The following is a 22,666-nucleotide window of genomic DNA, read 5'->3' on the forward strand; positions in this document are numbered from 1 at the left end:
GAGTCAGAGGCTTAACCAAGTGTGCCACCCAGGTGCCCCTAAATACTATAATTTAGAAATGGCCACAAGGCAAATCAAGGATGGTGAAGAAAAGGAAAGATGGTCAAGATGTCCATTTTTTCCTTCTCCTCCTCTACAGAGCTGGACTATAAACTTAAATTGTGCCCACAGACGACAGTGGCACTGTCCTGACTCTGTAGAAGAGATGGTGACACTAGGGAATCCTACATCTGCCCCTGCTCTCTACTTAGCACAGAAAATGTGCCAGGCCCTCTAAGTACCTTATATAAATCATCTCATTTGATACTAACAACTCTCTGAGACAAGTACTATTATTACCCCCATTTTACAGATGGGGAAGTGAGGCTTAGAGAAGTGAAGTCATAAAGCCAGGAAGTGGTGGAGCTGCAACTCTGACCCAGGTTGTCTGAGCCTGAGCTCTTTATTACATGATGTTGAGCCCTGATTCTGGGGGCTAAAAAAGGTTGTCTAAAGAGCATAGCCTCATGCTCACATCAAAATCATGTGGTCAAGAAGTCACAATAGTGGTTACCTTGGGGGCTGAGAGTGACGATGGCTGAGAAGGGAGAAAGGGGGGTATTTAGCAAAAGGGGGAATTGGTGGAGGAGGGTGGTAATATTCTATTTCTTGTTCTAGGTACAGATTATGCAGTTTCAATGTGTCTTTGTGAAAATTCATCAAGATATAAATAAAAGTGCAAGGTAAGTACACTTCTCCACATGTATATTTTATTTCAATTAAAGTAAAATATACAAAGTCTAAAAGTGGTCTTTAATACTTTGTCTGTATACCAACTCCTAGCAGTACTGATGAAGGAAGAATAAGTCTTTATAACCTCATGGAAAATCTTGCCCTTAACTGACACAGGTTCACTGAGGATTTGGATTACTGAATTTCAATATCTTGCTCCTCTTTTAACAGAAGCCTAGCCAGGGAATTTCACTGAATAGAAGTTAAATGCATTGTAACTGAGTTATCGAATGCAAAGTAAACTCTTAGGATTCTAATCAGTATCTGGGAATCCCTGGGTGGCTCGGTGGTTTAGTGCCTGCCTTTGGCCCAGGGAGTGATCCTGGAGTCCCAGGATGCAGTCCCACATTGGGCTCCCTACATGGAGCCTGCTTCTCCCTCTCCCTGTATCTCTGCCTCTCTCTCTCCTCTGTGTCTTTCACGAATAAACAAATAAAAAATTAAAAAAAAAACGGATTCTAGTCAATTTCCTATTTCGTCCATTCTTAAGGAAACATAGACATTGCAGATTGGAGCTCTGATTGAGGAGGTACAAAAATTAGCATAGCTTAGAGTTAAAACAGTGGTTTTTAATCCCTCATTCACATTAAAATAATTCTGGAACCACTTACAAAATACCTATATTTGGGTTCCACTCACAGAGATACTGATTTAACTAGACTGGGGTGAGACTCTTATTAAATTATTTTAAAAGGTCGCCAGGTGGACAGCCTGGGTGGCTCAGTGGTATAGCGCCCCCTTCAGCCCAGGTGTGATCCTGGAGACCCGGGATTGAGTTCCACATCCGGCTCCCTGCGTGGAGCCTGCTTTTCCCTCTGCCTGTATTTCTGCCTCTCTTTCTCTCTCAATCTCTCTCTCTCTCTCTGTGTCTCAAATCAATCAATCAATCTTAAAAAAAAAAGGTCACCAGGTGACTCTAGTGTGCAGACTAGTCATCTAGTGATGTACTAGTGTACATCTCAGACATAATGAGATGTACAGAGTTAAACAATAAGGGTAATTTTAAAAATAGCCTCTGTATATCTAAGATTACTACAAATCTCATTTTCCCTCAATTAAGTCCACTCACGCAGGTAAGATTTTAAAAAGGAAAAGTTGAAAATTATTTCTCATTTGTTATTCTAAGATAAAATAGTTGAGGTATGCTTTCTGATTATATCTTATTCTGGAACAAAGAAAAATAAATTTGGCATCACAGGAGGCCTTTTGCCAATTTCTTCATTTAGATCAGACTCCCTCCAAAGGGAAAAACAGGAATACCATTCATGGTGAAACTATGTTTTTGCTATCGGCAACACTTTTATCCTGTTCTCTGACCAGGTGCCCTAATAAGTAATCACTCTACTACACAGCAGAAGTGATGTAGAAACAATTCAAATAATCCTCAACTCTGGTGGGACAGCTGTTTGCTGTTGGCTAACTGGTCATTTGGAACCCATAATAAAACTCACATCTTCTTAGCAACAAATTTACTTTTTTTTTGCTTTTTATATTTGTGTTGTCCAGTGAAATGATTATCTCTGCAAATGAACCTGAAAAAAAGGAAAAAAAATATAGTACTAAGAGCAGAATGAAAGAAGATAAATACAAATCATCAGAAACAACCAGATGCACATACTGTCGGCCTACACACCATCACCACCTTACAGCCAACTACTTTGGTTATCATTGTTTCTGTAGATTATCCACAATATATAGGTGCTGCGTGTGTCTGCTCACAATCTCTAGAGTCTTACAAAAGCAGGTTTAACGACTATAGCAGTTTTCCCCTTTTAAATACAGTTTTACTTTCTAAGCTTATAAATCAGTCATTGTTTTGATCATCCCATATACCAGGTTCCAAGACTTAAAACATACAAGAAAAATAAGATGCTTCAGGAGAATCCTGAAGATTAAAGTCCCTTCTATTCTCAGTCCATAGGCTGGCTACTCAGTAGCAGGCCTTGAATTAGCGCTTGCTTTATCTTAATGCTAATAACTTTTTACAATTTTTAAATTCTTTATCTTAAACTTAGTGAGATTTAAACATTCTCTCTCTCCAAAGTCATTCTTCCACTCCATAAAATGACTACAAGAGAAAACTTCCACAGAAGTTGTCATCTAGAAGGACACTGGTATGTTCTGAGACACCTGTCTTGCCCTAGAAAAGAACACAAATCTACAGTTTAAAAATGTAAAGCATACTAAGCCAAATAATCCTTACATTTTAGATTTTCCTTTCTTTTTGTCTGCCTTCTCAACATTTGATTCAAGGGTGGCCTTTTCTTTTTTTCTTTATTTTATTTAATTTTTTTTAAAGATTTTTCTTTATTTATGAGAGACACAGAGAGAGAGGCAGAGAAATGGGCAGAGGGAGAAGCAGGCTCCATGCAGGGAGCCCGATGTGGGACTCGATCTCAGGTCACTGAGATCATGCCCTGAGCCGAAGGCAGATGCTCAACCACTGAGCCACCCAAGCGCCCTTTTTCTTTCTTTAATAACAAAAGGCTAACACTCTTTCCTTTCACTGCGTTAATCAAACAAAATGCTGTTTTGATTGCATTAAAGGAAAATGCATTCTCTACAAGGATTTAATATCCAGGCAAAGGAATGAAACAGACCACAAAAATAGTATGACCATCTACATGTGTCTCCTCCTGTTTGGCAGGGTGGGAGTGGGATCAGAGAAGCAGGGAGAGGAGAGAAAGAAATAGCTGTTTTGAGGAAATAAGCTAATGTAACAAGCATTTTCCTGACCTCTAGGCTGGGGAGGATATAAGCCTGCAATGGTAATGAACTTACTTGTTTCTAATTGAACCCTCACAAACATGATAATCAAAATTCCAGCTCACACAGAGCTTTTTCTCCTTTAAGGCAGAATAGCAGCAGGTCTGGGATGAGGGGTGAAGAGGACTCTCAGGAGTCTCAGTGGCTACTGCAGCCACCAGTACCCCAACCTGCTTTAGTCACTGTCTATGATCTTTCTCATCTGAAGCCGAAGGGAAACTCCTGCAGCGAGGGCCACTACCTTCTTCCTCTCCAGCCTTTGCCAGTCACATTGTCAACCCTGCTCTGGGGCAGACAGTCCCTTTTCCCATGATGGAGGCCTCCAACAGCCCTGTGCACAGCAAAGGGAATAAGAAGCAGCCTCTACCCTTTCTTTATCTGGTTCCCTAGAGGCTGAATAGGCCCAGAGAAGAGGCAGAAGCCTTTTCTATATTCCTCCCCTCTCTTCCAAGAAAGCCCCAGGAGATCTAAGGCAGTCAGTCAGTCCTCTTCCAGAGAAAGAGCTTATCCCTTCTTTGCCTCCAGTCAAGTTTCCTTCCACTCATTCAAGTATTTCTTTTCTTCTCCTCATATACTGCATATGAATGATTTTCTCCTCTCCTTTTTAAGAACTTCTATGAATATCCGTAAAACTAAGTTGTTGAAGCATAGAGTGTACAGTTCTCCCAGGGTAGATTCTTTAAAAAAATAAAATAAAATAAATTTTTAAAAATTCAGCTTTATTGAGGTATAATTGACAAATGAAATTGGTAAGATTTTAAAGTGTACATCATGGTGATTTGATATACATATACACTGTGAAAAGATTCTCCCCATCTGGTTAATTAATATAGTCATCACTTCACATATTTATCTTCTGTATTAAAACATTTAGGTTCTGCTTTTTTAGCAATATCAATTATAAAATGCAATGTTATCAACTATAGTCACCATGTCTTACATTAGATCATCAGACCTTGTGCATCCTATAGTTGAAAGTTTGGTGTTAGGGTAGATTCTATACTTTATGCCTAACCTCCATAGCCCTGGGCCCAGTGATTAGTGCATGACAGTCAATCAATGCTTGGAGAATAAAGGAATGAATACATGCACGTGTGTGTAAGTGAATGAGTGAATACAGCCAACCAAAGTTTAGAATTCGGTTATCCTGAGATTGAAGAGAAAGTCCTTCAGTGATTAACTTTACCTCCTACTCTTCTTTATGACAGTTAACTTCTATTTCAAACAGTTATCAAGATCCCATGCCATTTCCTTTGAAGAAAATTCAAAATGGGTCTTTCAATCAGTTTACTCTCCAGTTTGGTTTTCAAGTGTAAGCCTTCAAACTGGGAAGGAGCTCTTCAATCTTTTTTAATGTGAGGGTGGGGATGGGGAGCTAAGGAAAGGGAAAAAGACATATGGGACGTACTCCCCAACCAAACAAATCAGGAGGAGAATCCAATACTTTTTAAAAGCCAGCCAGTACGTGTAACCACTTTGGCCTTATGAAGAGGAAAAGACAACAAACCTAACTTAAATGAATGAAAGGTCTGGCAATTAAATAAAGCAATCCAGAATAATCTGCAAATACATATACCCAACTAATAGTTTCTCAGAGACCCACTAAAAGTAGAGTTATCTTTTCTCCATGTGTACAACTTCATAAAAATATTCTTCATATTGCTTGCCATGTACTGGTTTCTTTAAGATGAAATCAGCCAAAAAATAAGCCAGTCTGATAGAGAGGATGCCACTGCTGACTGAACCAAATAAATCTTGAGGAAACTATATAAAGAGCCTTGGCATATATTCTATCAATGACAATGTTACCTGCTGACAATGAGATCACTGATGGGTGTCAGCCAAGATCTGGTGTCAGTGCTGCCCCTGCTTATCATACAACACTGGGCAAAGACTATAACCTTTCCATCCCCAGTCTGTCATCTACAAAATGTTGATAATAAATAAGTGTTCATGTGAATTCCTAAGTTAATGTTTTCAAACACTAGGAAATGAGTACAGCTCTAGCTATTAGTGAGTGAGTCACAATAACTAACTTCCTGCCATTCCGCATTCATCATCAATGCTGAATGAAGTGCAACCAGGTAAGTCAATGTAATAGTTGAATGAGGTCCTGAAATAGTGATCACCTTCTTTGTGCAATGAAGGTGAAGTAAAGAAGACAGTCTACAAGTAGGCAGTACTATGGTGATATACTGAAGAGGCACAGCTCACTTCGAGAAATAAAGTTTCCATTGGTGAAACTTTAACAATATTTATAAAATGCCTACTGTGAACAGTAAACATCCTGAAACAGACAGAATCCAGATTTTATCATCAAGGTTTGTAGAACCCAGTTTTAGCCATGGCTAGCAAAGGTAGTTATCCTGTTGGAAGAGATTTACATTTGTTAAAAGTCAATTTAAGGGCACCTGAGTGGCTCAGTCGATTGAGCGTCTGCCTTCAGCTCAGGTCTTGATCCTAGCATCCTGGCATCAAGCCCACCTTAGGCTCCTTGCTCAGCGGGGAGCCTGTTCTTCCTTCTCCCTCTGCCCGCCCCCCTTGTGCTCTCTCTCTTCTCCTCAAATAAATAAATAAAACCTTAAAAAAAAAGTCAGTTTAAGTCCTCTAATTTCAGCCTGATTGCACAGGTAATTTGCAATAATCAAGCAATTATGTTGGGGATCAGGCCAGATAAATAAAATCTATAACATCTCATGAAATGTAGTTAGATAGCTCCACATTTGAAATGACCCAGTAATTATAATATTGTATAGCTTAACATTATCAACAACCAGGATGTGTTAGGTTTATGTATGTGGGGTATAAAGGTCCAGTGACAGCACTAATACCAAGCAATTGCCATGGGGAAAGGGAAACTATTGACAATTAAAAAATGTAAAAACCCACAAAACAATCATCCTTTGTTGAGGGAGAACTTACTCAAAGTTCCAGGATACAATATCTTTCTACTTTATAGATCCACCTTGAGTGGAGATTACTATGCATACATATATACCATACTATTTATATATATATATATACTCATTCTAAGTAACTTACTATATATTTGGCTGAGTGACACCAAATAGATGAAATAATAGGTGCTATTTCAGTTGCATTTAAGAGCCAGATTCATCTAAAAAGCTTTCACTTGAAATACCAAAGGCTGTATAAAACATATACCTACGTACATTGGAACCACTAAAGATATCTGATTCTTCACATTCACGGCAAAGTAACACTGCTGATTCACTGTCTTCCAAATGAGAGCTCTGTAATATAAACAACATCATTTCAGAGATCCAAATGAATGGGGCCATAGGCATGAGGGAAAAAAAGCCAGCAGAAATCACTGAATCATGTTAGCTCATAGGTGAGAAGGTGCAATTCTGATTAATGATGTCTATTTTGGAGAGAATAAAGCCAACGAGTTGATTGGTTAGGTGACTAGAAAACTGATTGAGGAATGTTTGATTAGCTTGAAGCATTTTCTATGGTTTCCAATTTGGGCAATGGGGTGTCCGTTTTCTGTAAAGATGGAGGACATGGTATACACTCTGGACACTTCTCGGAATGGGGTAGGTTTGTGTTCATTTATCCTCATATCCAAAGGTACATATTTGATATGATTGTTTAGAGTCAAGCTTTAGAATATAGCATAGGACATGATTGGGGTATCTAACTACTAGCCTCATTAGCCCTCTGCTAACAAGTGTTTATAAGAACAGCCAAAAGATATGCCCTACCCAAGTCCCCCTGACAGATGCCAGAAAACAATTTAAAACCTTTCTTCCACTATCCAATCTCTTTTTCAGAATCTGTCTAGAAGATAGATACGGAAAACGAGACAAAGGAGTGAAACAATTAGCTGGTAACACAAGACTATTTTTCCCTTATGAATAACACCACCACAAAAAAGGAGAAAAAAAAGCTCCAACTCTGACCCATTAAGGTCCATCCAAATGTTTGCTGTTTGAGTACTAGCTGCTGGAAACTGAGCTTTCCCTACATAGAGATGTAGATGCTATGTCATCAAAACTTCCCATTATCATATTATCCAGCAATCCCACTTCTGGGTATAAATCCAAAAGAACTAAGATCAGGATCTGGAAAAGATGTCTGCACTATCATGTTCATTGCAGCATTATTTACAACAGCCAAGATAACAGAATCAACCTAGAAGTCCAGATATAATATACCTGTCTATCTATATATATATATTTTTTTAATTTATTTTTATTTATGATCGAGAGAGAGAGAGAGAGAGACAGGCAGAGGGAGAAGCAGGCTCCATGCCAGGAGCCCGACACGGCACTCGATCCCAGGACTCCAGGATCGCGCCCTGGGCCAAAGGCAGGCACGAAACCACTGAGCCACCCAGGGATCCCCCCTATCTATCTATATTATAGCGTTCTCTCTCTCTCTCTATTATTCAGCCTGAAAAACAGGAAGTCGTAAGTGAAGTAAGCCAGTTATAGAAAGATGAAAACTACATGATTCCATATATTTGAGGTATCCAAAATAATCAAACTCACAGTAGCAGAGAGTAGAATGCTGGTTGCCGGAGGGCCAAGGGGAGGAGTAAATAGAGAATTTTTGTTTAATAGGTATAAAGTTTCAGATTGTAAGATGAAAAAGTTATAGAGATCCACTGTACCACATAGTGCCTATTGTTAATACTATTCTATTGTGCTTTTAAAACTTTTGTTAGGAGGGCAGATCTCAGGTTAAATGATCTTACCACAAAACAAACAATAAAAAAATGCGAAGAGGCACAAGGAAACTTGGAGGTGATAGATTTGGTGATGGTTACAATGATGGTTTCACAGGTGTGTAGGTCCAAACTCATCAAATTGTATATATTAACTATGTGTAGTTTTTTTTAATCAATTATACCTCAATAAAGTTTTTAAATAAATGACAAAAAAACTTCTCACTACTACTGGCTGAAATTTAATCACATATAACTACTCTGTGGCTAACCTAGTTGACTCTTACTTTGATTTTTCAAAGCTGAAACTATGTTTCAACCCACTGAATACCCGCAGAGATTAAGAGTTTTATTTTTTTATTTTATTTTTTTTTATTTTTTTTTATTTATGACAGTCACAGAGAGAGGAGAGAGAGGCAGAGACACAGGCAGATGGAGAAGCAGGCTCCATGCACCGGGAGCCCGACGCGGGACTCGATCCCGGGTCTCCAGGATCGCGCCCTGGGCCAAAGGCAGGCGCCAAACCGCTGCGCCACCCAGGGATCCCGAGATTAAGAGTTTTAGACTGGAAATAAATGAAAGTAAAGTTCATTGTTATTATTCCTGGTAACTGCCTTTTCCTGGTTTATTTCCTTCTTTCCTTTTTCCTACCTTGATCCTTTGCTTACTTTAGTTTTCCTTATTACAACCAAATCTCATCTCCATTATCCTCTCTCTTCCTCTTTTATAAAATAAAACAGAAACAACCAAATAGTTAAATCACTTTTTAAATCCTGCAAATACATTTGTTTTTACTTTCTCTCTTTCTTTTTAATTTTTTTTATCTATTTTTATTTATTTATTATTACTCCCTTGCATTTTGGAGGGGGGGAATAAGAACTTTAAAAAAAGATTTATTTATTTTAAGGGGGGGATAAGGTAACTGGGTGATGGGCATTAAGGAGGGCACTTAGGGATGTGATGAGCACTGGGTGTTGTATGTAATCTCATAACCCTGAGATCATGACCAGAGCCAAAATCAAGAGCTGGACCCTTAACCAAGACACCCACCCCGGGAAAAAATAAGAACATATACCTCCCATTTGTATTTTTTAAAAATCAGACTACAAAATACTTGAAGACTTCTAAAGTCATATTAGAAAGGCTAAAGGCATAATAAAAAATTTAAAACACACACACACACACACACACACAAAGGATCTGAAGGAATAAGGTAGAGATCAAAACTGCTTTCAATTCTCCCAAATACTCATATCACAACAGATGATAAAATAGGTAATGTTAAGCATATCAAAAGTAGCTTGTCACTGCCACAGAGTATACAATTAATCCAAATTACACTAGTTAATATTTTAAAGTTTTCATTCTTGTAAATATTTCAGCATGTTTACCTGAGCTCTTTAAAATAGCTTCAAGAAAAAAAAAATAAAAAAATAAAATAGCTTCAAGAAAGAGGTCCTATAACAACTTGCACTCCTAAAGTTATTTTAAGACTTTACTGCAGACTTATTAATTGCAATTTAATTCACTAAGATACAAAGTATCAATTTAAGTATACTGGTTGCATTAGAAATAATTGGTTCACAGAACAAGTATTAACTTGCAAACAACATACTTAGTTCCAAATTAATTCTAATCCTAAAGGAAGACAAAGGATATTTCAAGTTTTTTCCTCTGCTTTCTGGGGTACTTGGTAATTCCAGTCCCTGAGCTGAGTTGTTCCTGGGTTCTGCAGAGTGAACTGCCATACTTTATAACTATGAATGTATATTAAGGAATTCTATTAATGAACGAATGAATATTTAGGAATTCTATTAATATAATTTAGCACATTAAGTCAAATGAGAAAACTATAGGATTATCTAAATATATTGATGCTAAAAAAAGTATTTGATAAAATTAACACTTTCAGTATACTATAAATAAAAGATGCTTCCTTTACTCACTCTTTAGGTGGGCTTTCATATATACACAGTACTCAAGTTGGTAGGCCCTTACCCCAACTTGGCCTTGCCTGAATTTCATATTGAACAAAAACCTCCAGTGTTTTTCTAGCATGAGGATGGTGATCATCCCCACTTGGTACTGCAGATACCAATTCTCCTTTCTTTTCCCTCTTTCCCTTCCTTCTTCCCCTTTTTTTTTTTTTAATTTTTATTTTATGATAGTCACACACACACACACAGAGAGAGAGAGGCAGAGACACAGGCAGAGGGAGAAGCAGGCTCCATGCACCGGGAGCCCGACGTGGGATTCGATCCGGGGTCTCCAGGATCACGCCCTGGGCCAAAGGCAGGCGCCAAACCGCTGCGCCACCCAGGGATCCCCCTTCTTCCCTTTTTAAATGTCCTTTTGGTCATTTCAGTAGGAATTTTGAAGAGGATAAAGTCAAACTCATGTTTTTTGCATTAGAAGTGCCAAGTTCAAATCTTAACTAATTGAATTCATATCATAGTTCTACCACCTATTAACCATGTGATGTTGAACACATTACTTAATCTCTCTGAGCTCAATTTCCTCATTCATAAATATAGGCACAACAATAGCATCTACCTAATAGGGTCAATGGAAAGATTGCATGAGAGATAACATGGGAAGAACACTTAGCATGACTTAGCTACTGATGTTCTACTGTTGCAGCTGCTGTTGCTAATAATAATATGATAGCAATAATAATCTCCATACTACATGTAAAAAGCTTACAAAATTGCATTAAATTCTCTTTCAAAGGAACTTTTGCTATCTAGGGAAATTTTGCTCCTATAAAATTATAAGTGTTTCAATTCTAAATAGAGACTTGTATTCCCTATATAACCGTGTTATATAGGAAGTGTTGAGCTCACAATGAGTCATTTGTTACAATTTATTGTAACCCTACTAAGTAATTTTCTGGGTGCTGAATTAAATACAGTAAAACTCTAAACAAAAAGGGAAAGATAACTGAGTAGGTTCCAGAATTGTTTTTGTTTTTTTATGGAGATGCAAAAACTACAAAAATAAGGATATGGCTTTGTGAAAATATGCTCCTTTGGCTAAGTATTGTTTGGAGAAAAACAGGGGCTAAGATTGTTGGTAGTAAACACATCCATATATAACAAGAAATCTCAATCCAGAACAGCTTCTAAGCAACAATTATAGTAATAAAATGTTGCAATTTTTATATGGAATGTATGATGCAAGGACTCATGTCCTAAGGAGGATGTTTTGAAGAGTGTTAAAATCTAAGTAGTGCAGTTACCTAACAATTTGCAAGCAGAAGTCTTAAGAAATAATCCCACAAGAGTCAAAACCTTTTGCTACTCTTAAGAGTCTTTTATTCTATTCTTGTTACAGTTTATGTGATTTTAAGAAGCAGAAAACACTATTACATTTCTTTTATCTTTTATATTTTCTTCTCCAACTTCTTTGGGGGGTTCTAAGTGAACACACTACAGTAGTTCTTAAAAAAACAAAACAAAACTAGAGATTTAGAAAATATACTATTAGACACCATACCATAAAATATGTGTGTACCTTAAAGCCTGGTGAACACTTTGGGACTAAGAGCGTTTAACCCTTAAAAGGCCAAGGCAAGAAGTAGGTATTATTTATCCTGACACATACATGTAGCTGGCTTGACAAAGTGATTTCACAGCCTAATGATGACCTAAGTGAGACAATTCTCTCTCTGTAGTCCCTAACCCCAAGTTACACATTTAAAAACTCCTTTCCTTCCTTCACATTCCCATGACTTATTTTTATAACTGAAAGTTGGTGCCTTTTGACTCCTTTTACCCATCTTGCCACACTTCCCCCACCTCTGGCAGCCACAAATCTGTTCTCTGTGTTTATGAATTTGGTAAAAACCATGATTTCAATATATAATATATGCATATTGCAAACAAAATTCAGAAGGTGTAAAGGAGTATTTAAATTTTCCTCCCATCCCTATCCTCCCACCTCCTAATTCTCCACAACCCCATTCCTAGAAGTAATCACTATGTGAGTTTCTCGGGTATCTTTTCAGAGATATTATGTGTACATACAAGGATATATGTATATCCTTTTTCTCAAAATATACAATGACACACCATGCCTATTTTTCTGTCATTATCTTTTAAATCTATTTTTGTTTCACTGTTTTAAAATAACATAACACAAAATTTACCACCTTAACCATTTTTATGTATAGAGTTCATTAGTATTAAGTATATTCACATTGTCGTTCAACCAATCTCCAGAACTTTTTCATCTTGCAAAACTAAAACTCCATGTCCATTAAAAAACTCATCCTCCCCACTATATCCCCCTGGCAATGGCTATTCTGTTTTCTATCATTTTGATTACTCTCAATACTTCAGGGGCACCTGGGTGGCTCAGTGTTTGAGCATCTATCTGCCTTTGGCTCAAGGAGTGATCCCAGGGTCCTGGGGTTGAGTCCTACATGAGGCTTCCCCCAGGTAGCCTGCTTCTCCCTCTATGTCTCTGCCTCTCTCTGTGGCTCTCATGAGTAAATAAATAAAATCTTTTAATAAATAAATACTTCATATAAGTGATATTATAGAGTATTTGTCTTTTTGTGACTGGCTTATTTCACTTAGTATGTCTTTAAGGTTCATCTATGTTGTAGTACATGTCAGAATTCTTTCCCTTTTAAGGCCGAATAATATTTCACTGTATATATACACACACCACATTTTGTTTATCTATTCACTGGTCAATAGATACTTATTTCAGTATTTTTGATCAGTTAGTCCATTGTATAGATGTTCCACAATTCAGTTAATCAGCCTCCTATTAATAGATTCAGATTACTTGTAATTGTATTCATTTTCTAATTTGCTGTAACGACAAGCTTGACAACTTAAATTATGCAAATTTATTATCTTTGTAGTCTAGAGGTCAGGAGTCCTAAAATCAAAGTGGTGGCAGATCCATAGTCCTTCTGGAGGATCTAGGGGAGTTTTACAGATTGAAATGTGCCCCCTCCCCCAAATAATCCCTAGGACTTCATAATGTGACTGTATCTGGAGATATGGTCTTTAGAAAGGTAATTAAATTAAAGTAGGGTTTATTAGAGTAGGTCCTAATACAATATGACTGGTGTCCTTATAAGAGGAGGAAATCAGGACATGGTAACACAGAAAGGAAAGACCATGTGAAGACAGAGATAAGACAGACATCTACCACCCAAGGAGAGAGATCTCAGGTAAAACTATCAACCCTGCTAACACCATGAATTCTAGCCAGAACTGTGAGAAAATTAGTTTCTGTGGTTTAAGCCACTAGTCTATGATACTTGTTTTGGCAGCCCTGACAAACTAATACAGGGAGAATCTGTTTCCCTGCCTTTTCCAGCAACTAGAGGCCACCTGCATTCCCTTGACTTGTGGCTCCTTTCCTCCATCTTTAAAGTCAGCAAAGATGGGTTGAATCTTTCCCATTATTTTATCAATCTAACCTCTTCTCTGTCTCCCTCTTTCACCTTCATAGGCCCTGGTAATTACATTCCCCCCTATTCCAACAATCCAGAATAATCTGCCTATTTTAAAGTCATCTAATTGGAAACCTTAATTCTGTCTGCAACCTTAATTTCCCCCTCACCATGTAACATATTTCCAGGTTCATAGCTGATTAAGATGAGGACTCTCTGGGAGAGGGGAGCATGATACTGCCTACCACAGAATCTTCTTTTCTGCAAGTTTTACTGGTGAAAAGAATTGTTTTATAGAACCCAATATTCATACCAGTATAGTGGGAAGCACAAATAACACTACAGCTATATACTTTGCACATAAAGCGGATCCTAAAAGCTTAGTAGCAGCAGCAGAATGTTTGAAATTGCCCTTTCTGGATGACTGTTTGGATTTCATTCAACCACAGTATCTCACACACAGGCCTCTTTGTAATCAATGGTACAGATCTGCAAGACAATTGGCTAGTATTAAGGATATAATCTATGGCCATTGAAGGACAGCAATAATTAGTCACCTAGAAAGTTTAAATCCAGATGAACTGGTAGTTCCTTCTTGGCATCCACAGTTCCTTGTACATATATTTTCTAACCCTTACCTCACTCTACCATAATTATTTCTATATATATTGTTTTCCTTCCTCTAGAGTGTGAATTTTTCAACTTGTATCTTTAGGGCCTGGCACACGTTAAGCATTCAATAAATATTCAGGGCAATTCTTCCCTGTTGTCAATAACAATAACACAAATTGAAAATGAGTTGTAGTCTTTGTGTATAGCTATGGTTAAGAGACCAATCGTCTTTCCTTTTTTTTTTTAATTTATTTATTTTTTTAAATTTTTATTTATTTATGATAGTCACACACAGAGAGAGAGAGAGAGAGAGAGAGAGAGAGAGAGAGACGCAGAGACATAGGCAGAGGGAGAAGCAGGCTCCATGCACCGTGAGCCCGATGTGGGATTCGATCCAGGTCTCCAGGGTCTCCAGGGTCTCCAGGATCGCGCCCTGGGCCAAAGGCAAGCGCTAAACCGCTGCGCCACCCAGGGATCCCCCAATCGTCTTTCCAAACACATGATGTTTGTCCTTTAATTAGTCATATTAGCAACAGCTCCTACTGAAGGGCCAATTGTTACACGAGACACTGCCTCCATTAGGCTCCAAGTTAGCATGGAGGCTTTAAGCCAAAAGGGAATCTTTATTTCTCAGAGCTACGTAGAAGGTTGGCTTGTCAGTGGCTGACTCAGTCCAGGTACTCATATCTCAGTACTCCCTAACTTTGGCTTGCAATTTAGTCCATCTCACCTGCAGAGGTATTGTTGCTTTTCACTCCTTGCATGTACCATGTAGCTATTTTACAGTAAGCATCACAGGCATGTTTCCCTACTCAGTGTTCCCTTCAAAAGCAATAGGATTTTTCAGTATAAATCTTATCCATCCTTCACAGATCACTCAAATCCCAGAATTTCAGGAAGCTTCAAAATGATGACTTCAGCCTCACTCACCTTCCTCTCCTTTAAGCCTTCATTGCCTTGGCAGGGTTGGCAAACTATAGCCTATTATCATATGGCCAGCAAACTAAGAATGGTTTTCACATTTTTGAAGGGTTGTTTTTTTTTTTTTAAAGGAAGAAATGCAACAGAGACCATTTGTGATCAGCAAGACCGAAAATATTTACTACCAGGCTCTTAACAGACAAAGGTTGCCAACCCCTGCCCAAAAACACACAATTCTGCTTAATGAGAAATTGCCTAGAATTGTCTCTAATCTTTAAGAATCATAGTCTTAGCTCCCTTTAGTAGATTCTCCCTGTTGTCTACCAAAAGTCATCTCTCAACTCTCTCACATACCTACTAGTCCCACCACTGAAGCTGAAAAGCCATATACCTGCCTTTTTAGCCTTCAAGCAGGCCAGCACAGTGGCACAGTGGTTTAGCGCCCCCTGCAGCCTAGGGCGTGATCCTGGAGACCCGGGATCGAGTCCCACATCAGGCTCTCTGCATGGTGCCTGCTTCTCCCTCTGCCTGTGTCTCTGCCTCTCTCTCTCTCTGTCTCAATTAATTAATTAATTAATTAATTCTAATCCTAGTCAAGGGGACCTAAGGGCAAGTCTGCTCGAGGGAAAGATTTCCAACCCTGATAAAGGAGAATTGAGAAAAACAATGACAAAAACTCTGCCTTTTCTCTGCCTTTGGCTGCAGTGGTGCAAAGATATGAGGTCTATAGCTGTGACAGCTATTTTGTGACCTTGAAAGAAGAGGCTCAAAACCAAAAGGCAACATGCTAAGGATGGCAGTGCAGGAAAGCAACAAAAGAGACTAGCTTCTATGGACAGTTACCATAATCAGAGCATTTCTGATTTAATACTAAAATATTTAATACTGGGCAGCCCCGATGGTGCAGCGGTTTAGCGCCGCCTGCAGCCCAGGGTGTGATCCTGGAGACCGGGATCGAGTCCCACGTTGGGCTCCCTGCGTGGAGTCTGCTTCTCCCTCTGCCTGTGTCTCTGCCTCTCTCTCTCTCTGAATAAATAAATAAATCTTTGAAAAAAATATTTAATACTAAATCTTGTAAAAATTATACACTACAAAATCATTCATTAACTGTAAGTGGCAGAACAAAGATTTTAACTGAAATCTCCTAGATACCAACATCCCTACTCTTTCATTATTATCTTCCCTTTCTAAGTCTTTTATCTCAAAAAACAGTGATAAGATTTAGAAGTTCTCCACATTTTATTGAGATATAACTGATAGATAACATTTTATTAGTTTAAAGTATACAACATAGTGATTTGATAGAAGAGTAGTTGTAGATTGGGAGGCTTTACTTTTTAATTCTTTGAATGTTCACTTATGATAGTATGAATGTTCACTTATGATAGTATCTCAGATCCTAATTAAATACATTACTTGTAATAAAATTCACACTCTCACACAGATTATTTGAGTATTTTTTTTTTTTAAAGCCCACCAAATCCTGTCATCTTGAGGTTTGGGGTTTTTCCTTCTCTTTTTTTGATATAACCATCTGTCTTACAAAGGCATGTTTCTGAAATAGGAGAAAAACCTTAAGGAGTGATTCTTAAAGTGTAGTCCCACATCACCAGCAACAGCATCATCTGGGAACTTATTAGAAATGCAAATTCTTAGGCTCCACCCTGGATCTACCAAATCAGAAAATCTGGGGGTAGGGCCCAGAAATGTGTTTTTAACAAGTTCTACAAGTGATTCTGATCTACATCTACAGATAACATTGTATAAATCACTGCTTTAGAACCACAATGGTGCAATCATACCAGTCCTAGACTAGCTCTTTAAAGCAAAACCAACAAAAGGAAACTGGTAAATTGTCAGTGAGATCTAAAAGCAGTCATATATTTATATACATAGATTATTCAGTTTACATAAAGAGGCATTACCTGTATTTAATGAATGCCTACATAGGTAACTAAGGTACCAAAGAGGATTCTGAAAAGCAATCATCCACAGAAGAACAAACTAATAAACAAGTAGCTAGCAAGTTCATAAACACATGAAAAATCAAAGAAGCCAGTAGTAGATGGTCAACCCTCACTGAAATCTCACAAAAAGAAAATAAAATAGCAACTCAGAACTTCTAGATCTGGAATCTCAAAATACAAAAGAAAACTTGGATTTATGTCTCTAGTTGCTAATTAAATGGCTCAAAACTGATATACAATCCATAGAGAGATTATCTATTTGTCTCACCTTAGGCAAACCAAACAATCTATTATTTTCCATTTGGAGTTACGCTTCTGCTATTAACAAGTTAGCGGTTTAGTTCCCTCCTTTCTGTGTAGGAACTAAAAAAGAATGTTCTGTCAACTTCATGAGCTGACAGCAGGCTAGCAAAGCAAGGAGATATAAAAGTTTAATGTGCGCTGAAAGCATACAATTCTCATTGACCTCCATTTATTTTGGTAAATCATCCTACATATTATCTTTATGGTCATTAAAACCTTAGACTTCTAATTCCTTATTTCCCTCCTCAGACTAATATATGAGAGCTACCTGTGGTTTAAACACAGACATTAAAGACCCCCAACCCCTGCCATACAAATACCTTTAAAATTTTTTGTGTGCAGCTTGGTTTGGAACCTGGGCTATGAAAGGAAACTGGGTTTTAGAGACGATAATGCGTATACCATGTAATATGACCACTGTATGCTTCTGTAGAGTGTGCAAAGAAGTGAAGCTCTGTTATTCCTTTGGGGAACACAGGTTTGAAGAGCAAAGAGACAGCTATTTTAGAGAAACTGGAAGAATTCAGAAAACAAGAAGACACTGAAAAAGAAAGCAGAGAAAAGTCTCCCTTGGACAACTGTCTGGGTATGCGTGCCAGGAAAGAAAGACAAGTGCAGAAAGATTGCTGTTACTGAGATAGAGTCCTGAGACATGACCAAGTCAGGTTTCAGATGATTGTGAAAGAACAGTTTTTACTTAAAATCAAAGATTAGACCTGTTTCTCAATAAGTAAAGAGCTTGATTCCTTCTTTAATAAGTAAGAGAACTGAGAGACTGAGCTTTAGCACCATAGGAGGAATCCAGGCTGATTAGCAAGGAAAGCTAGAGACACTTAAAATTAAGGACTAACAAGCTGAGCTGGGAGTAAAGTAAGTGATGATCTTGTACTTGTAATTAATTTCCTATTTTGACCACAAGATCTCTTCTTACTGCAGAAGGGTCATTTTTGCATTCTAATTAATTGCCTGGACTATGATGAGAGAAGCTGCTCAGAAGGAGCTAAAGGGCTGTAAACCTCATTATAATCTTCCCAGAAAATTCACTCCCTGTTTCTTTGGAGAAACAGTTATACCAACCATTAAAAGTATCTGAGGGGATCATCACTTGAACACCTCTCTAGAGCTTTCCTTCCCTGATTCGACTCTCAACATGTATGAAAAATCAGTTAGTTTGAGGTCTGGTAGAGGTAGGGCTTGCTCCTCAAAATCCTTTAATTCATAAAACTGTTAAAGATGACAGAAGCCCAATTACAGAATTGGCCCAAGTCTGTCTTTTTTTCTCCAGTCACTCACAATTCAGGGGTTGACACAATTGTGAGATTGCTAAACTCCTTGGGGAAACTCTCATGCTGGTAGGAGACAAGGTGATCACATAAAATTTAGTTTCCACCGAGAAGGGTCCCTATCAAATATTGGTCATGGGCCAATGGTATTTCCAAGTGACAAGAACAAGGATACGAGAGACCCAAAAGAGGAGAATATCAAGGAGGATTTAGAATCAGGAAACTTGCAAGAAAGAGTCACTCTGTTCAGGCCAGGGTCAGCAGAGACCCTTGTTAACAAGATCCTCTGATGACTGCCACAGAAAGGAGTTCTTCTGAAAAGAAACTTGCAGAAAATGATGAATTGCTTTTGACAGTGGTTCCTCTCAAGAACAAAGGCAAAATGCAGGATGGTCCTCTGCAGAAGTCAAAATCCATGTCAGCTTTTTCACAGAACCCAGGCCTAGTAGAAATCAGAGGTCTTTTCATGAGTAGCAGGGCTAGATACTAAAGCATAGTTTATGGTTGCTGTTGTCCTGATACTAGAGAAAAACCTGGAGTTTACACATGGATTTCTTGCATAGGACATTAGTCAGCACAAGGAAAAACTCTAGGCCCAGGCAATGCCCCTGAGGAAGCAGTGACAAGTGCCGTGTCCTATAAACATCAGTCAAGTTCTGAGAGGCAGAGCTGTCTGAGCCTGGACAGAACTGTCAAAAACCAGGATGTTCCAGCAGAAAAAAAATCCCCTCCTAAGAAGATAATTTCTCTGAAAGAAAATGTTCATTCCATGTTAAACTTTAGTTCTTTCTCATGTTAACATATCCTCTGAAGTGGATGGTCTGTTTCTCTTAACCAAGAAAATTCTTTACAAATACACTAATTCCTTCTAGCTGGAGTAAAAAAAAAAAAAGATAATAAAACCCGAAAAGCCATTGACTTGGGAGTTGTCCTAACCCATTTTGTTATCCCCACTATTCCCACAGTCTAGATGGAGAACAAATTTTGACATTAGAACACCACTGGTATTCTTGGTTGGTAACGAAGCCATGTGCATCTCAGAAAATTATCATTTAAAATACAAAAATGTATGGCTCCTGGGTGGCTCAGTTGGTTAAGCATAGAACTCTTGATTTTGGCTCAGGTCATGATCACAAGGTCATGAGGTCAAGCCCCGTATGGGGCCTCACTAGGCATAGAGCCAGCTTGGGATTCTCTCTCTCTCCCTCTCCCCTGCACCACTGCATGCACATGTGTGCATGCTCTCTCTCTCTCTCAAAAAAAAAATTATAATTTACTCTCATCCCTTTGCCACAACAAGATAATTTCATTAGGAAGGGGACCAACTCATCAGGAAATGCAATGGAACCCTACACCCTCCAGACACTTTAAATCTGGAACTTACTGTCTGTAAGTTCAGATCACTGCCATTGGCTCATGTGGATTTGTCAAAGGAAGGTGGTTAGAAAGATCCAAAGTAAAAATCACCCTAATAGTTACACTTCCACTGGGAGTTAGAAAACAAAACATCCACTACCGAAACCCCAACTTTTAGATCCAAACTGAGTAGAAAACAGACTATATAGTGTCACAGAATAAAACTTCCTCTGATGAAAAGTGTCTAGTTTCCAATTTCCAATGTCTTTCTTTCTCTAATCCTCAACTAACTGCAGACAGAAATGAATGGGTAGTTCCTTCTTGTGATTTGAAGCTATGAATTGTCTGCTTAAAGGATAAGAAACAGTTTCATATTTTGACAAAAAAGATCACTTGTGGTTAGGGCTCATAAAAGTCCTCTCGCCGAGGACTGTTCATAATTTATACCTAGTCAAGTAATACCACTAAGTATACCCAGTTTCCTCAGTTCCAAATAATCAAATGAAGATACTTTCTAATCTTCTTATTGAAACAGTTTTTCAGGTTTCTGTGTATGTTTTAGCATTAACATTTTTTAAAAAGAATTTATTTATTTATTTATTTATTTATTTATTTATTTATTTATTTATTTATTTATTTATGAGAGGCACAAAGAAAGAGAGAGATGCAGAGACACAGGCAGAGGGAGAAGCGAACTCCATGCAGGGAGCCTGACGTGGGACTCCCAAATCTCCAGGATCAGGTCCTGGGCTGAAGGCGGCGCTAAACCACTGAACCACCCGAGCTGCCCTTAGCATTAACATTTGACAAAATTCCTTAGCTAGTTATTTCCCACTTACTCGTAAATCTATAATAGGCCTAATAATGTTGTCCTTTCAGACACTATAGAATCTTACGAAGGAAGTTAGCATTTCCTTTGAAATTTTGAAAGTTTTGGTGTGTTTGGGAGGAATGTGTAGTTATATTCCCTGTCCCACTTGGCCAACGGACAGCTGGTAATCTCAAAAAGCAGACACCATCTTCATTTCTCAGCAAGCCCCACTGCAACAAACCACAGTTTTTCAAAGTCTCCCCTGAATGTGGTAATCAACTAGTATCTACTTATTTCTTCAAACTTCAGGCTGAGAGCCATGAATAGCTTGTGAAATCAATTTAGTGGTTTGCAGCAACATAGCTTTTTTTTTTTAACTGAATAGAAAAGAAAATATCAGAGTACACTGCATAAAGGAAGAGGAAGAATTGTTTCATGAAACTTCTGTTTTAGATATGTATGTGTTTAAGAGCACCTATATAAGCATAAAGTAATCAGAAAATATCTTTTATGAAGGCACTAAAAAAATAACATTTGATTAGTAAATTTAATTTACTTCCTTTCACTTGCCCTCTAACTGATGTGCTAAACAAACAGTAGATCCCAGCGGGAAATAAGAGAATGGTTACCAAAAAATAAAATAAAATGAAATGAAATAATAAAATAAAATGGTGTAACTTCTAGAATACAGGAGAAAATCTTTGTGGCAATGGGTTCAGCAAAGATTTCTTAATGGTACAAAACACATGAACCATAAAAGAAAAAAAATCATGAGATAGATTTCAGCAAAATCTGCCTTCAGCTCAGTATATGATCCTGGAGTCCCGGGATCGAGTCCCAGGTCAGGCTCCCCTTGAGGAGCCTACTTCTCCCTTTGCCTATGTCTCTGTCTCTGTCTCTCTGGGTCTCTCATGAATAAATAAATAAAATCTTAAAAAAAAAGAGAAATATTCCATATTAATACATAAAGAGCTCCCTTGTTTTTATTCTTCCTAGGTAGGATTTCATTGCATAGATGTATCATGATTAATTAACCAGCATACAAGCTTTTATTATTAGAATAAATGCTGCAGGGATCCCTGGGTGGCGCAGAGGTTTGGCGCCTGCCTTTGGCCCAGGGCGCGATTCTGGAGACCCGGGATCGAATCCCATATCGGGCTCCCTGCATGGAGCCTGCTTCTCCCTCTGCCTGTGTCTCTGCCTCTCTCTCTCTCTCTGTGACTATCATAAATAAATAAATTAAAAAAAAAAAAGAATAAATGCTGCAATAAATAACATAAGAAAAATATCATTTCACATAATTACAATAAATTTCTAGAAACACAGTTGCTGGGCCAAAGGAAAAGTATAGCTTTATTTTAAGTAGACATAAAGTTAGGATGTGACCCAAGAGTTCGGTTCACCCTTAAAAACCAAACCTGACAAGGAATAGAGGTCATACTAGTTAGCTGACCAGCAATGACTTTAAAATATTTTTCTTTATGTAAGTAAAAATGGCAATGAAAATACTAAATGATTATTTTCAGTAATGGTTACTTTTCAGTGATGGCCAGTAACTCTAATTCAGCGTTCTATATTATTTCCTTGTTGCCACAGATGGCTCAAGGCAAATTACAGAACTCTTAAGTTCATTTATTCAACTTGCTATTGTCCTAAATACTGCTCTGCACTTTTAAAAACATTAATGTTTGGCATTTTAAATAGCATCATGATTTTAAACTCATTCACAATGCACCAAGTTTAAACATTTATTGAATCCTATCTATAAAG

The 22,666-nt window shown here is 38.0% G+C and overlaps 1 protein-coding gene across 2 annotated transcripts in view; it reads right to left on the reverse strand.

The window, feature by feature from the left end:
• Positions 1–22,666, reverse strand: part of SSH2 (slingshot protein phosphatase 2) — a 244,035-nt gene that overhangs the window by 181,930 nt on the left and 39,439 nt on the right. The window contains exon 2 of one of the 2 annotated variants that reach the window (XM_055317847.1): positions 6,711–6,791. The exons of the other annotated variant lie outside the window; for it this stretch is intronic. Within the exon in view, the coding sequence (XP_055173822.1) occupies positions 6,711–6,791 (81 nt within the window). The remainder of the gene's footprint in view (positions 1–6,710; positions 6,792–22,666) is intronic. 2 annotated transcript variants of the gene reach the window in all.

Source organism: Nyctereutes procyonoides, unplaced genomic scaffold (assembly GCF_905146905.1).
Source record: "Nyctereutes procyonoides isolate TBG_1078 unplaced genomic scaffold, NYPRO_anot_genome, whole genome shotgun sequence".
In the NCBI taxonomy this organism is placed as follows: Eukaryota; Metazoa; Chordata; class Mammalia; order Carnivora; family Canidae; genus Nyctereutes; species Nyctereutes procyonoides.